Below are 16,571 nucleotides of genomic sequence, written 5' to 3' on the forward strand. Positions count from 1 at the left end.
TGCCCCGGTAATTCGTCCAGTCGGCGCAGGGGCAGTTGGGTTGTGCACTCTCCCTACCATGTTTGGGAGCGTTCTGCGTCTGCGCAGAATGCTCCCGGCAACAGGAGTGCAACGGGGGAGCACACACAGCCAGATTGCACCTGCGCCGACTGGACCCCACTAGACGACTTACCGGGGCCGGTTGTGGAGGCTGTAGGCACCGAAGGATGGTGGCGTGGTGGGCTGGAGGAAGCCCCAGGCAGAGCCGGATCATCCACAAGGCAATTATAGGCAGTTGCCTAGGGCCTGAAGAGAGTCTAGGGGCATGGTGGTTGTTAGCCACCAACAAATCTTACCGAAAAAAACAGATGGCCATCAGAAACTGCTATCTTGCCTAGGGCCTCCTGTCATGTTAATCCATTCCTGGCCCCAGGTATGTATACATGTTTTCTATTCCCCCATCTCAGGTTTAATATCAAGCATCGAACATCCTTTTTTTTTTTTTTTTTTTTTCTTTACTATCAAACATCTCCCCATCTCAGGTTTATGATAAGCTGGTTATTAGTGTTCACTCTCTAGTTTGTGAAATTTGGCCGTGTCATTTCGATTCCAAACGCTAGAGGGCGCCCATTCCAAGCCCTCATACAGCAGCCAGTCAGGTACCTGAAAGGCAAGCTAACATAATATCTGCTAATGTAACATAATAACACATAGGCATGCGAGCATTTTAGCACGTTTTATGACTGATAATATTTATTGCTTATTTCACTGAAATTAACATAATATAGATATACAATGTGTCCTCAGCGCAGGTGGCGGCCATTTTGCTGTAGACTAGAGGCTTTTTGTGTGCTAAGCTGAACAGGAAGTCCTGGCAGGGTGTATAACGGGTCTTGGAGAGGTGCTGCATAGCTGACTGCAGGCTGAGGCTTGTGGATTGATACTCGCACCAGATCACATCCTGGTAAGCAGTTTGTGTGGAAGATGAGTAAACTGCATTTCACATTACTTATACAATACATACAAGCACACATACATACATAATATATAGTAAAGAAACCGTACTGTAGTTGTGGAAGGACACTCGATGGCAGATTAATTTTAAAGAGTTGTTGGTATTATTATTATTGAATTATAAAATGCTAACAGAGCTGAATTAACTAGGAGAAACAGGGGGAGCAAGCACGATCTGCAAGCTTCTCTGATCTGATGCTCATTGCTCCCCCCTATACTCTGTCTCCCATATGGTGGGAGGCTGCCTTTACTGGGGGTTATTGTGGAGATGGGACTACCTAATACGGGGGGCAGATCTGGCTATACTGGTAAGGGGGCTACCTAATACGGGGGCACATCTGGCTATACTGGCGAGGTGAGGCTACCTAATACGGGGGCACATCTGGCTATACTGGGGAGGTGAGGCTAGCTAATACGGGGGCACATCTGGCTATACTGGGGAGGTGAGGCTACCTAATACGGGGGCACATCTGGCTATACTGGGGAGGTGAGGCTAGCTAATACGGGGGCACATCTGGCTATACTGGGGAGGTGAGGCTAGCTAATACTGGGGGGCACACCTGGCTATACTGGGGAGGGGGCTACCTAATACAGGGGGCACACCTGGCTATACTAGGGCGGTGGGCTAGCTAATACTGGGTGCACATCTGGCTATACTGGGAAGGTGGGGCTAGCTAATACAGGGGCACACCTGGCTATACTGGGGAGGTGGACTAGCTAATACTGGGGGCATGCCTGCCTATACTGGGGAGATGGGCTAGCTAATACTGGGGGGGCACACCTGGCTATACTGGGGAGGTGGGGCTAGGTAATACAGGCGGCACACCTGGCTATACTGGGGAGGTGAGGCTAGCTAATACTGGGGGGGCACACCTGGCTATACTGGGGAGGGGGCTACCTAATACAGGGGGCACACCTGGCTATACTAGGGCGGTGGGCTAGCTAATACTGGGGGCACACCTGGCTATTCTGGGAAGGTGGGGCTAGCTAATACAGGGGGCACACCTGGCTATACTAGGGCGGTGGGCTAGCTAATACTGGGGGCACACCTGGCTATACTGGGAAGGTGGGGCTAGCTAATACAGGGGCACACCTGGCTATACTGGGGAGGTGGGGGTAGCTAATACAGAGGGCACAGCTAGCTATACTGGGAAGGTGGGGCTAGCTAATACAGGGGCACACCTGGCTATACTGGGGAGGTGGGGCTAGCTAATACTGGGGGCACACCTGGCTATACTGGGAAGGTGGGGCTAGCTAATACAGGGGCACACATGGCTATACTGGGGAGGTGGGGCTAGCTAATACTGGAGGCACACCTGGCTATACTGGGAAGGTGGGGCTAGCTAATACAGGGGCACACCTGGCTATACTGGGGAGGTGGGCTAGCTAATACTGGGGGGGCACACCTGGCTATACTGGGGAGGTGGGCTAGCTAATACTGGGGGGGCACACCTGGCTATACTGGGGAGGTGGGGGTAGCTAATACGGGGGCACATCTGGCTATACTGGGGAGGTGGACTAGCTAATACTGGGGGGGGCACGCCTGCCTATACTGGGGAGGTGGGGCTAGCTAATACAGAGGGCACAGCTAGCTATACTGGGGAGGTGGCGCTAGCTAATACTGGGGGCACACCTGGCTATACTGGGGAGAGGGCTAGCTAATACAGGGGGCACACCTGGGTATACTGGGGAGGTGGCGCTAGCTAATACTGGGGCAGTGTTCTCCCCAGGATCAATCAGCAGTGTTGCCAACCGTCCATGAATTTACGGACTTTCCGTAAATAAACACCTGAAATGAAGTGCCCGTAAATACCGTAAATGAATTGGCAGCGTCTGTAAAAAGGCTATAAATTACTTTCCTTGCATGCGCAGTTGCTCCTTTAATAGGTGCTGGACGGGAAATGTGGTTTGGAAATTAGCCCCGCCCCTCTCGCATCACTGACTTCACCTCAGCCAATGGCATGCCAGGCGGCCACATTCCTCCTCCCCTTTTTTTCCCCGCCGAAGTTTGAGTTCTATCTCTTGCTCCAGCTCCTCCTCGCAGACCCGTTCTGCTGGCCTGGAATCAGTGACAGTCACAGGCAACACATGCAGCAGCCAGCGCCACAGCCAGAGCGGAGAGAACACTAGGACAGGCCAGCAGAGCGGATGGGGGATGTTGAAGTCAGGACAGTCACAGAGAGAGGTAGAGACCAAACACATGGGGAGAGCCCATTCAGCCCATCACAGGGCACCGCACACAGTCCGTCTGGCTGCAGGAGGAAAATTGAAGCTTTGTTTAGTGTTTTGAAGAGGGAGGAGGGGAGGGGGAGCTTCCAACACAGAGAGTCACGCTGGCTGCTTGTTTATTTCTCTGCCCCGCTGATTGCATCTGGGAGAGGAGAGGGGGTTCTGCTTGTCCCTAGGGAGGAACTGGTTACAGGAGTGTGGCAGGGAAGGGGTGGCAGGAAAGGGTGACAGGAGTGTGGCAGGGAAAGGATGGCAGGAGTCTGGCAGGGAAAGGATGGCAGGAGTCTGGCAGGGAAGGGGTGGCAGGAGTCTGGCAGGGAAGGGGTGGCAGGGAAGGGGTTATAGGAGTGTGGCAGGGAAGGGGTTATAGGAGTGTGGCAGGGAAGGGGTGACAGGACTGTGGCAGGGAAGGGGTTATAGGAGTGTGGCAGGGAAGGGGTGACAGGAGTGTGGCAGGGAAGGGGTGACAGGAGTGTGGCAGGGAAGGGGTGACAGGAGTGTGGCAGGGAAGGGGTGACAGGCGTGTGGCAGGGAAGGGGTGACAGGAGTGTGGCAGGGAAGGGGTGACAGGCGTGTGGCAGGGAAGGGGTGACAGGAGTGTGGCAGGGATGGGGTGACAGGAGTCTGGCAGGGATGGGGTGACAGGAGTCTGGCAGGGATGGGGTGACAGGAGTCTGGCAGGGAAGGGGTGACAGGAGTGTGGCAGGGAAGGGGTGGCAGGGAAGGGGTAGCAGGAGTGTGGCAGGGAAGGGGTGAAAGGGTGACAGGAGTGTGGCAGGGAAGGGGGGCAGGAGTCTGGCAGGGAATGGGTGGCAGGAGTCTGGCAGGGAAGGGGTGGCAGGGAAGGGGTTATAGGAGTGTGGCAGGGAAGGGGTTATAGGAGTGTGGCAGGGAAGGGGTTATAGGAGTGTGGCAGGGAAGGGGTGACAGGACTGTGGCAGGGAAGGGGTTATAGGAGTGTGGCAGGGAAGGGGTGACAGGAGTGTGGCAGGGAAGGGGTGACAGGAGTGTGGCAGGGAAGGGGTGACAGGAGTGTGGCAGGGAAGGGGTGACAGGCGTGTGGCAGGGAAGGGGTGACAGGAGTGTGGCAGGGAAGGGGTGACAGGCGTGTGGCAGGGAAGGGGTGACAGGAGTCTGGCAGGGATGGGGTGACAGGAGTCTGGCAGGGATGGGGTGACAGGAGTCTGGCAGGGATGGGGTGACAGGAGTCTGGCAGGGAAGGGGTGACAGGAGTGTGGCAGGGAAGGGGTGACAGGGAAAGGGTGGCAGGGAAGGGGTAGCAGGAGTGTGGCAGGGAAGGGGTGAAAGGGTGACAGGAGTGTGGCAGGGAAGGGGGGCAGGAGTCTGGCAGGGAAGGGGTGGCAGGAGTCTGGCAGGGAAGGGGTGGCAGGGAAGGGGTTATAGGAGTGTGGCAGGGAAGGGGTTATAGGAGTGTGGCAGGGAAGGGGTTATAGGAGTGTGGCAGGGAAGGGGTTATAGGAGTGTGGCAGGGAAGGGGTGACAGGAGTGTGGCAGGGAAGGGGTGACAGGAGTGTGGCAGGGAAGGGGTGACAGGAGTGTGGCAGGGAAGGGGTGACAGGCGTGTGGCAGGGAAGGGGTGACAGGAGTGTGGCAGGGAAGGGGTGACAGGCGTGTGGCAGGGAAGGGGTGACAGGAGTGTGGCAGGGATGGGGTGACAGGAGTCTGGCAGGGATGGGGTGACAGGAGTCTGGCAGGGATGGGGTGACAGGAGTCTGGCAGGGAAGGGGTGACAGGAGTGTGGCAGGGAAGGGGTGACAGGGAAAGGGTGGCAGGGAAGGGGTAGCAGGAGTGTGGCAGGGAAGGGGTGAAAGGGTGACAGGAGTGTGGCAGGGAAGGGGGGCAGGAGTCTGGCAGGGAAGGGGTGGCAGGAGTCTGGCAGGGAAGGGGTGACAGGGTGGCAGGGAAGGGGTGACAGGGAAAGTGTGGCAGGGAAGGGGTGACAGGGAAAGTGTGGCAGGGAAGGGGTGACAGGGAAAGTGTGGCGGGGAAGGGGTGGCAGGGAAGGGGTGAAAGGTTGACAGGAGGGTGGCAGGGAAGGGGTGGCAGGAGTCTGGCAGGGAAGGGGTGGCAGGAGTCTGGCAGGGAAGGGGTGGCAGGAAAGGGGTGACAGGAGTGTGGCAGGGAAGGGGTGACAGGGAAAGGGTGGCAGGAGTCTGGCAGGGAAGGGGTTATAGGAGTGTGGCAGGGAAGGGGTTATAGGAGTGTGGCAGGGAAGGGGTTATAGGAGTGTGGCAGGGAAGGGGTTATAGGAGTGTGGCAGGGAAGGGGTTATAGGAGTGTGGCAGGGAAGGGGTGACAGGAGTGTGGCAGGGAAGGGGTTATAGGAGTGTGGCAGGGAAGGGGTTATAGGAGTGTGGCAGGGAAGGGGTGACAGGAGTGTGGCAGGGAAGGGGTAGCAGGGAAGGGGTGGCAGGAGTGTGGCAGGGAAGGGGGCGACAGGAGTCTGGCAGGGAAGGGGGCGACAGGAGTCTGGCAGGGAAGGGGGCGACAGGAGTCTGGCAGGGAAGGGGGCGACAGGAGTCTGGCAGGGAAGGGGGCGACAGGAGTCTGGCAGGGAAGGGGGTGACAGGAGTCTGGCAGTGAAGGGGGCGACAGGAGTCTGGCAGGGAAGGGGGCGACAGGAGTCTGGCAGGGAAGGGGGTGACAGGAGTCTGGCAGTGAAGGGGGTGACTGGAGCGTGGCAGGGAAGGGGTGGCAAGAGTCTGGCAGGGAAGGGGTGAAAGGGATGGCCATCAGACCAAAGCCAGAAAATATGCCAGATCATATGTATTTTTGGTGAAGTGCTTTCAGATTATGTGTATTTTGGGGTCGAAACAATATGGTGGACAGATGCTCAACTCCACTTACATCACTGCTAAAGTCATATATATTTGGCCCCACCCATGACCACGCCCATGCTGTGTGACCACGCCCCTTTTTAATACGTTTGACAGTAAAAAATGTCCTCTGTCAGTAAATTTTCGAGCTTTGTCAGTAAAAAAAAATATGAAAGGTTGGCAACACTGTCAATCAGCCGGGCGGAGCGCCCAGGTAAGTTTAATTACCCCCCGGCTGATGAGACTGCATGCCCCGCTGTCTCCGAGCCCAAGTAAAATAAGTTACTGCCCGGCTGATAAATCTGCGTGTCCCATTCACCGCGAGCCTCACTGTCCGGCTGTCAGGATGAGCTGCTTCTCCTCTACACTCGAAATCTCGCACTTCCAGGCGAGCTCGTGCTTTGATAGGCTAGCCGCCTTCTGCAGTTCCGTGGGCCCCGTGCATGTCTGTGAGCTGTGCAGGGACGTGTGTGGAGAGAGACAGAGGTATGTGCGCAGCTCACTGACGGATCAATATGAATCTTGCTCCATATGCAGGCTATAAGATATATATATCTCTCCGGCCCGCAGTGGTTGGCAGCGCGGCGCTGGCTGGCAGAGGTGGATGATGTGCTCTGGGTGATCAGCAGGGCTGTACCCTGTCTTGCAGCATGGAGCAGGTACTGAAGCTCGGGGAGACCTTTGGGGAACAGCCGAGGATCAATGTGAGGAGCGATCTGCTGCCATGCTATGTGAGCGGGAGGGATGGAGGGCCTACCTAACCACCCCACTAGCCACTAGTCTGACCTACCTACACACCCCACTAGCCACTAGTCTGACCTACCTACCCACCCCACTAGCCACTCGTCTGACCTACCTATCCACCCCACTAGCCACTAGTCTGACCTACCTACCCACCCACTCACCCCACTAGCCTGACTTACTTACCCACCCACCCCACTAGCCTCCAGCCCGACCCACTTACCCACCCACCCCACTAGCCACCAGCCTGAACTATTACCCACCCCACTAGCCACCAGCCTAAACTACTTACCCACCCACGCCACTAGTCTGAACTACTTACCCACCCACTCACCCCACTAGCCACCAGCCTGAACTACTTACCCACCCACTCACCCCACTAGCCACCAGCCTGAACTACTTACCCACCCACTCACCCCACTAGCCACCAGCCTGAACTACTTACCCACCCACCCCACTAGCCACCAGCCTAAACTACTTACCCACCCACCCCACTAGCCACCAGCCTGGACTACTTACCCACCCACGCCACTAGCCACCAGCCTGAACTACTTACCCACCCACTCACCCCACTAGCCACCAGCCTGAACTATTTACCCACCCACGCCACTAGTCTGAACTACTTACCCACCCACTCCACTAGCCACCAGCCTGACCTACTTACCCACCCACCGTCATTCAGCTCATTTATTATAGACAACTTGTGCAATATGAGATGTCAAATGGATATCACCTGATTCTCATGACGATACTGTGCGGGATAGGGTGGAGGTGGGTGCTCAGGGTTGCAGAAGGGTCGGCGACGGCCGTTTCGCGTCCACCAGGACGCTTGGTCACGCTGCGTTCGGTGGAACGCAGCGTGACCAAGCGTCCTGGTGGACGCGAAACGGCCGTCGCCGACCCTTCTGCAACCCTGAGCACCCACCTCCACCCTATCCCGCACAGTATCGTCATGAGAATCAGGTGATATCCATTTGACATCTCATATTGCACAAGTTGTCTATAATAAATGAGCTGAATGACGGATGGTGCCCGAATCTGCTTCTTGTTTACAGTGAGTTCATGCAATACTTCCTTCCTACTATGTTTACGGGGCACACGTCAGTGGCTGAATTTGTATAGTGCAAGTGATTCGCTGTGCGAGAAGTTTTGGCCCAGTACTATTCTACCCACGGAACTTTCCTGGTTCATCAGGAGTGCCACACTCACTTTCCTTGGATCATAGTCTACTTACCCACCCACCCCACTAGCCACCAGCATGACCTACCTACCCACCGCACTAGCCTCCAGCCTGACCTAGTTACCCTCCCACCCCACTAGCCACCAGCCTGACCGACTTAGCCACCCACCCCACTAGCCACCAGCCTGACCTACACCCCACTAGCCTGACCTACTTACCCACCCACCTCACTAGCCACAGCTTGACCTACTTACCCACTACACCGTTACATTACAGTTGGCTACGCCCATGTAATGGTTCCACCCATTTTCCAGCACACGTCATGGTCAAGGTGGGCTAGCTAATACAGGGGGGCACACCTGGCTATACTGGTGAGGTGCGGCTAGCTAATACTGGGGGCAAAACTGGCTGTACTGGGGAGGTGGGCTAGCTAATACAGGGGGCAGACCTGGCTATACTGGGGAGGTGGGCTAGCTAATACAGGGGGCACACCTGGCTATACTGGGAAGAGGTGGGCTAGTTAATACAGGGGGGCACACCTGGCTATACTGGTGAGGTGCGGCTAGCTAATACTGGGGGCAAAACTGGCTGTGCTGGGGAGGTGGGCTAGCTAATACAGGGGGCAGACCTGGCTGTACTGGGGAGGTGGGCTAGCTAGTACAGGGGGCAGACCTGGCTATAATGGGGAGGTGGGCTAGCTAATACAGGGGACACACCTGGCTATACTGGGGGGGGTGGGGCTAGCTAATACTGGGGGCAAACCTGGCTGTACTGGGGAGGTGGAGCTAGATAATACAGAGGGCACACCTGGCTATACTGGGGAGGTGGGGCTAGATAATACAGGGGGCACACCTGGCTATACTGGGGAGGTGGGGCTAGCTAATACCGGGGGCACACCAGGCTATACTGGGGAGGTGGGGCCGCTAGCTAATACAGGAAGCAGACCTGGCTATACTGGGGAGGTGGGGCTAGCTAATACCGGGGGCACACCAGGCTATACTGGGGAGGTGGGGCTAGCTAATACAGGAAGCAGACCTGGCTATACTGGGGAGGTGGGGCTAGCTAATACTGGGGGGCACCACTGGCTTTACTGGGGAGGTGGGGCTAGCTAATACTGGGGGGCACCACTGGCTATACTGGGGAGGTGGGGCTAGCTAATATGGGGGCACAACTAGCTATACAGGGGAGAGGGCTACCTAATACAGGGCCACATCTGGCTATACTGGGGAGGTGAGGCTAATTAATTTAGGGTGTACTTCTGGCTATACTGGGTAGGGGACTACCTAATACTGGGGGCACATTTGCTACCTGTAGTGGGCACAATTTTGGGAAGGGGGGTGCAGTTTCAAATCTTTGCCTCCAGTGCTGAGAAACCTTGTCCCATTACTGGCATTTTCTCTGTATTCCTAGGATTCCACACTGGGACATTCCGCACCATTATCAGGTTTTCATCATAAACTCAATTCTCTAAAATGGGTTTTGTGCTTTGTATCTTTTTTTTTTAGTGTGAAAGGATGATTCATGTTAAGACTACTGAAGAAGAAGAAGAGGAGGTGTTTGTGAGGGGAGATGAGCCATGTAAGGAGGAGGAAATTCCTGTACAGATCAGCACAGGTGAGGGATAACCACTAACTAAAGGGAGTGCAGAATTATTAGGCAAGTTGTATTTTTGAGGAATAATTTTATTATTGAACAACAACCATGTTTTCAATGAACCCAAAAAACTCATTAATATCAAAGCTGAATATTTTTGAAAGTAGTTTTTAGTTTGTTTTTAGTTTTAGCTATTTTAGGGGGATATCTGTGTGTGCAGGTGACTGTGACTGTGCATAATTATTAGGCAACTTAACAAAAAACAAATATATACCCATTTCAATTATTTATTTTTACCAGTGAAACCAATATAACATCTCAACATTCACAAATATACATTTCTGACATTCAAAAACAAAACAAAAACAAATCAGTGACCAATATAGCCACCTTTCTTTGCAAGGACACTCAAAAGCCTGCCATCCATGGATTCTGTCAGTGTTTTGATCTGTTCACTATCAACATTGCGTGCAGCAGCAACCACAGCCTCCCAGACACTGTTCAGAGAGGTGTACTGTTTTCCCTCCTTGTAAATCTCACATTTTATGATGGACCACAGGTTCTCAATGGGGTTCAGATCAGGTGAACAAGGAGGACATGTCATTAGTTTTTCTTCTTTTATACCCTTTCTTGCCAGCCACGCTGTGGAGTACTTGGACACGTGTGATGGAGCATTGTCCTGCATGAAAATCATGTTTTTCTTGAAGGATGAAGACTTCTTCCTGTACCACTGCTTGAAGAAGGTGTCTTCCAGAATCTGGCAGTAGGACTGGGAGTTGAGCTTGACTCCATCCTCAACCCGAAAAGGCCCCACAAGCTCATATTTTATGATACCAGCCCAAACCAGTACTCCACCTCCACCTTGCTGGCGTTTGAGTCGGACTGGAGCTCTCTGCCCTTTACCAATCCAGCCACGGGCCCATCCATCTGGCCCATCAAGACTCTCTCATTTCATCAGTCCATAAAACCTTAGAAAAATCGGTCTTAAAGTGGATCCGAGATGAACTTTTACTCATTGCATAATTGTGTTCCTTACATATAGTTTATAGGGCATTCCTCAAGCCAAATACTTGTTTTGTTTTGTTTTAATACCCTAATTTCCTATAAACTAAATAAGCCACACCCACAGCTTCTCCAGAGTGCCTTGGCGCTTGCAAGGGATTGTGGGATTTCAGTCTGGGCAGGTGAAAAAGGTGTTACTAGCTATAGATTTCAAAGGCAGAGTTTTCACAATCTGAGAGCTGCAGTGCAGATACAGATCAGTTGCCTGTGTAATGGAGGAGATAAGAGTGGAGTTTTCACAGAATATGCAGATTAGCATGCCTAGATACAGATAAGCTTGCCTGTGTGTGTGATTGTGTAATAGTGACAAGCAGAAAACATGTCTGCTCCCATTGTATCACAGGAAAAAATATGAATATACTGTTGAAGCTGTTTGAATCTAAACTTTAGATAAGATATATAGACAAGTCACTTGTTATATTTAGTTTTTCATCTCGGATCCGCTTTAAGATATTTCTTGGCCCAGTCTTGACATTTCAGCTTGTGTGTCTTGTTCAGTGGTGGTCGTCTTTCAGCCTTTCTTACCTTGGCCATGTCTCACCCTGTACTTTTGGGCACTCCAGTGATGTTGCAGCTCTGAAATATAGCCAAACTGGTGGCAAGTGGCATCTTGGCACCTGCACGCTTGACTTTTCTCAGTTCATGGGCAGTTATTCTGCGCCTTGGTTTTTCCACACGCTTTTTGCGACCCTGTTGACTATTTTGAATGAAACGCTTGATTGTTCGATGATCACGCTTCAGAAGCTTTGCAATTTTAAGAGTGCGGCATCCCTCTGCAAGATATCTCACTATTTTTGACTTTTCTGAGCCTGTCAAGTCCTTCTTTTTAACCATTTTGCCAAAGGAAAGGAAGTTGCCTAATAATTATGCACACCTGATATAGGGTGTTGATGTCATTAGACCACACCCCTTCTCATTACAGAGATGCACATCACCTAATATGCTTAATTGGTAGTAGGCTTTCGAGCCTTTACAGCTTGGAGTAAGACAACATGCATAAAGAGGATGATGTGGTCAAAATACTCACTTGCCTAATAATTCTGCACTTCCTGTATAAGAAAGCCTCATACTTTCCTCTTGTTAACTCACTGCAGCCATCTCTATTTACCTGTTCTCTGTCAGCAAAGAAAATTAATCAAGAGACCGTATGTGCCCTCAGAGCGCAAAACAAAACTGGTCGTCCACTATTAGAAGTAATTGGGAGAAAGTATGTGGCCAGTGGGGGAGTCAGGAGACATCAGCCCCTATTAGATGTAATGGTGAGACACTATGTGCCCAGTGGGGGAGTCAGGAGACACCAGCCCCTATTAGAAGTATTGGGAGAAAGTATGTGCCCAGTGGGGGAGTCAGGAGACATCAGCCCCTATTAGAATTAATGGGAAGACAATATGTGCCCAGTGGGGGAGTCAGGAGACATCAGCCCCTATTAGATGTAATGGTGAGACAGTATGTGCCCAGTGGGGGAGTCAGGAGACATCAGCCCCTATTAGATGTAATGGTGAGACAGTATGTGCCCAGTGGGGGAGTCAGGAGACATCAGCCCCTATTAGATGTAATGGTGAGACAGTATGTGCCCAGGGCTAAGAAGTTGGTAGAGTAGTTTTAGTGCTGAGTAAAACAAATCTAAACACATTGATATGTTCATTGACCCAGGCAGGGAATTGCATGTATCCAATCCAAGCCTCTATCTGTTACTTAACCAATTCGGCCTATCTGGACGAGCTTTCTCGTCCAGATAGGCACTGCATCTTCCCCTGCGTGGTGCGCGCGATCGGGCGCGCGTACCCGCCGCCCCCCGCTAGCCCCCCGATCAGTGAATGGGAATATAATTCCCATTCACCGATCTAACCTCCCCGCAGAAATACCGACGCTTTCTCTCCAGAGAGCGCGGTATTTCTGCCCCCAGGAAACAACTCCTCTGATCTTTAGTTCCTAGATGCGAAATCGTTCGCATCTAGGAATTTTTTCACTGTGGCCATCTTGTAGCCAAATAGTAAACTGCACCCACATACATTTTTAATTAAAGAAAACTATTATTTTACATGTAAAACAAACAGTTTCCCTCCCACACCAAAAATTACCCACATACATTTTTTATTAAAAAAAAAATAAAAAAAATACAATAAAAAAAAACAAAAACAACATAAATAGTTACCCAAGGGTCTGAACTTTTTAAATATGCACGTCAAGAGAGTATGTTATTATATTATTTAAAATTATAAGCTTATAAATAGTGATGGACGCAAATTGAAAAAATGCACCTTTATTTCTAAATGAAATATCGGCACCATAAATTGTGATAGGGACATCGTTTAAACGGTGTAATAACCGGGACAGATGGGCATATAAAATACATGAGTTTTAATTACGGTAGCGTATATTAATTTCAAACTATAATGGCCTAAAACTGAGAAATAATGAATTTTTTTCATTTCTTTCTTAATCTTCCTGTTAAAATGGATTTAGAAAAAAATAATTCTTAGCAAAATGTAGCACCCAAAGAAAGCCTAATTAGTGGCGGAAAAAACAAGATCTAGATCAATTCATTGTGATAAGTAGCAATAAAGTTATAGGCGAATGAATGGGAGGTGAACGTTGCTCGGATGCATGAGATTTTCGGACTGCGGTGCTGAACTGGTTAAAGCTTTCTCTGGCGATGGGACTCCAGCACTCATTTAGGGTAAAGCAATATTGAAACCGTTTTATTCAGCCACAATACAAGTCTTACACATTGCTATAATTGCACATATTTTATATGAAATGATAATATAAACATAATATAGCCATAGTGCCCCTTTAATGTACCAGTTAATAGATAGGCAGCTGCTCCCTGTGATTGGCTGGTGGAAATTTGCATTACAGGAAGTGTCACTCTTTGTTCACAATCCCTGGAGACACCAGAAGGGCTCAGAGCCATTTCAAAGCTGAGGAAGAAAAACTTCTGAGCATTAAAAAGGAGGAAATAACTCCAGAGATCATTACAGGTGAGTTTTAGAATAGAAATACACAAAATGGGATGAATTAGAATAAAGGAAATAAAGAAGAAGGGTATATGGAAACTGGATTGAGCAAAAGTGGAGCTTGTGAGAAGCTAGAAGGCAGAGAGGGGGGCACAGAGGTGAGTTTCTCTGGGCAGCTGCAATTAAAGTGATCATTATGTGCAGTGCCTTTTGGTAGGGGGTTTTCCATACATACTACAGCTGACATATTGGAATAGAAAACAAATGTCTTTAACCTCCCTGGCGGAGAGGAAGACCCTGTAACGTGGCGAATCGGCGGCGAGCGGCGAGTTCACGCAGCTAGCAAAGTGCTAGCTGCGTGCAACAAGAAAAAATTATGTAAATCGGCCCAGCGGGGGCCTGAACAATCCTCCTGCGCGGCATAGCCCGAGCTCAGCTCGGGATTACAGCCAAGGAGGTTAAAGAGGAACTCCATTGAAAATAATGTAATAAAAAAAGTCTTCATTTTTACAATAATGATGTATAAATGATTTAGTCAGTGTTTGCCCATTGTAAAATCTTTCCTCTCCCTGATTCACAGACAGGAAAATGCCAGGAGTACCACGGTCCTCAGAGTTTTTTGTGGGAGGGGTTTCATCACAATATCAGTCATACAGCGCCCCCTGAAGGTCTGTTTGTGAAAAGGAATAGATTTCTCATGTAAAAGGGGGTATCAGCTACTGATTGGGATAAAGTTCAATTCTTGGTCAGAGTTTCTCTTTAAAGCCCTTCTTTAGCCTCCTATTTTCTTCTAGTATCTTCCAGGACAGGTCCACCAGAAATAAGAATTAGGTTCCCACCACTATGTTTGGCAGTGGGGATGGTATTCTTTGGGTTGAAGGCTTCTCCTTTTTTACGCCAAATGAAGGAAACATCATTGTGACCAAACAATTCAATTTTTGTTTCATCTGACCATAACACAGAAGACCAGAAGTCTTCTTCTTTATCCAGATGAGCATTTGCAAAGGCCAAGCGAGCTTTTGTGTGCCTTATCTGGAGAGTGGCGTCCTCCTTCGTCTGCATTCGTGGAACCCAGCAGTGTGTCATGTCCGTTAGATTGTCTGCCTTGAGACATTGCCACCAGCAGAGCCTAGATTTACCAGGGTGGCCTTAGTGGTGATCCTTGGATTCTTTTTCACCTATCTCACTATCATCCTGGCCAGCACAGGTGTCACTTTTGGCTTCCGACCACGTCCTCTGAGATTTTTTACTGTGCAGAACATCTTGTATTTTTTAATAATACTTTGCAGTGTAGCGAATGGAACTTGAAAACATTTAGAAATGAGCTTGTAGCCCTTTCCTGACTTGTGAGCAGCCACAATGCACAGCCGCAGGTCTTCACTGAGCTCCTTTGTCTTAGCCATGACTGTACACAAACCAACTGCAGAGAGCAGCTCTCTTTCACCTGTTGAGTTGATTACAACAGCTGTTCCCAATTAATCAGGGTAATTAGGATGCTTTAGAACAGCTTGGACTATTTGGAATGGTATAGAACTTTGGATTTTCCCACAGACTGTGACAGTTTGTGAAAGGTATGACTAATGTTGGACTGAACACTTTTTGCTCAAATGTAAATAAAAGCTGAGAATTTTTTTTTCCACAATAATGCCTCTTGTACATCGTCTTATCTTTTGGTAGACACCTATGTCATTTCCCATCGAAGAATTACTATATATATATATTTTTTTTCTATATATATATTTTTATATATATATATATATATATATATATATATATATATATATATATATATATATATATATATATATTTATTTTTATATATATATAATGATATTCATGGCAAATATGCAACGTCTTAGATTGTTTGTAGATTTATGTAATAAAAGCAAATGACCTACTTCATAAATGTCTCTGAATGAATGAACATTATGAGAAAATCACTACTGTCCACTTTAACTAGTTGCTGCACCACGTGCAGTATATCTACACCCTGGCAGGCTTCATCTGAAGTCCCAGGGACGTAGATATTCGTCTCCCGTTGCATTGCCACTGTGCGCGCTCCTGATCGTCGCCGCCCTTCAGTACACTAATCAGTGAATGGGAACTCCGTTCCCATTCACTAATCTAAGTGCCTTTGATCAATGATCACTGGCATTAATGAGATGCCAGTGATCATTGACAATAGTTAAAGTAAAGCATACACACGTTACCTTCTGTAAAGCATGTATGCAGAAAACGGTACACGTTAGAAATAAAGTGCGGGGACATCTAGTGGCCAAATAGTAAAATTATACCAACATACATCCCATTAAATTAAAATACATTAAATACCCCAATAATTAACCCCTAACCTTCCCTCCCATAATTACGAAAATAAAACCATTTTATAAAAATAAAAAATGCATAGTTTCCTTAGGGACTCAATTTTGTTTTAATAGCTATGTTTTGAGGATATATTACTGTTATTTTTGCCAAAAATGGGCTTGTAATTAGTGACAGATACAAAACTTAAAAAATACACCTTTATTTCCAAATAAAATTGTCGCCATACATTGTGTTTGGGACATAATTTAAACCGTGTAATAACCGGGACACATGGGCAAAAAAAAATGGGGGTTTTAACTACAAAGCATTTATTATTTTAAAACTACAGTGGCTGAAAACTGAGAATTAATCTTTTCATTATTTTGTTTTATTCCAGTTAAAATGTATTTTGAAAAAAAAGTGAAACACCCGAAGAAAGCCTATTTGGCAAAAAAACAAGATATAGATAATTTGGTGTGAGAAGTGATTAAGCTATTGCCGAATAGAAAGGAGGAGCGCAGAAATATGGCAATTGCTTGGACAATAATGGGAAAAAAGCCTTAGTGGTTAACTAAAGTTCTTACTAGTCTATTTAAACTAATTCTTATGTCACTCTTTAACAGCATGTTTAAAGTACAAGTGACAGGAGAGGGAGATGGAGGCTGCCATATT

General features: G+C 49.1%; 1 protein-coding gene across 3 annotated transcripts in view; it reads left to right on the forward strand.

Moving 5' to 3' along the window:
• Positions 1-849: 849 nt before the first annotated feature.
• Positions 850-16,571, forward strand: part of LOC137534306 (gastrula zinc finger protein XlCGF26.1-like) — a 47,413-nt gene continuing 31,691 nt past the window's right edge. For all 3 annotated transcript variants that reach the window (XM_068255738.1, XM_068255739.1, XM_068255740.1), the window contains exons 1-2: positions 850-943; positions 9,486-9,594. In XM_068255738.1, coding sequence (XP_068111839.1) covers positions 9,495-9,594 — 100 coding nt within the window. In that variant the 5' untranslated portion in view covers positions 850-943; positions 9,486-9,494. The remainder of the gene's footprint in view (positions 944-9,485; positions 9,595-16,571) is intronic.

This window comes from Hyperolius riggenbachi, chromosome 10 (assembly GCF_040937935.1).
Source record: "Hyperolius riggenbachi isolate aHypRig1 chromosome 10, aHypRig1.pri, whole genome shotgun sequence".
Classification (NCBI taxonomy): domain Eukaryota; kingdom Metazoa; phylum Chordata; class Amphibia; order Anura; family Hyperoliidae; genus Hyperolius; species Hyperolius riggenbachi.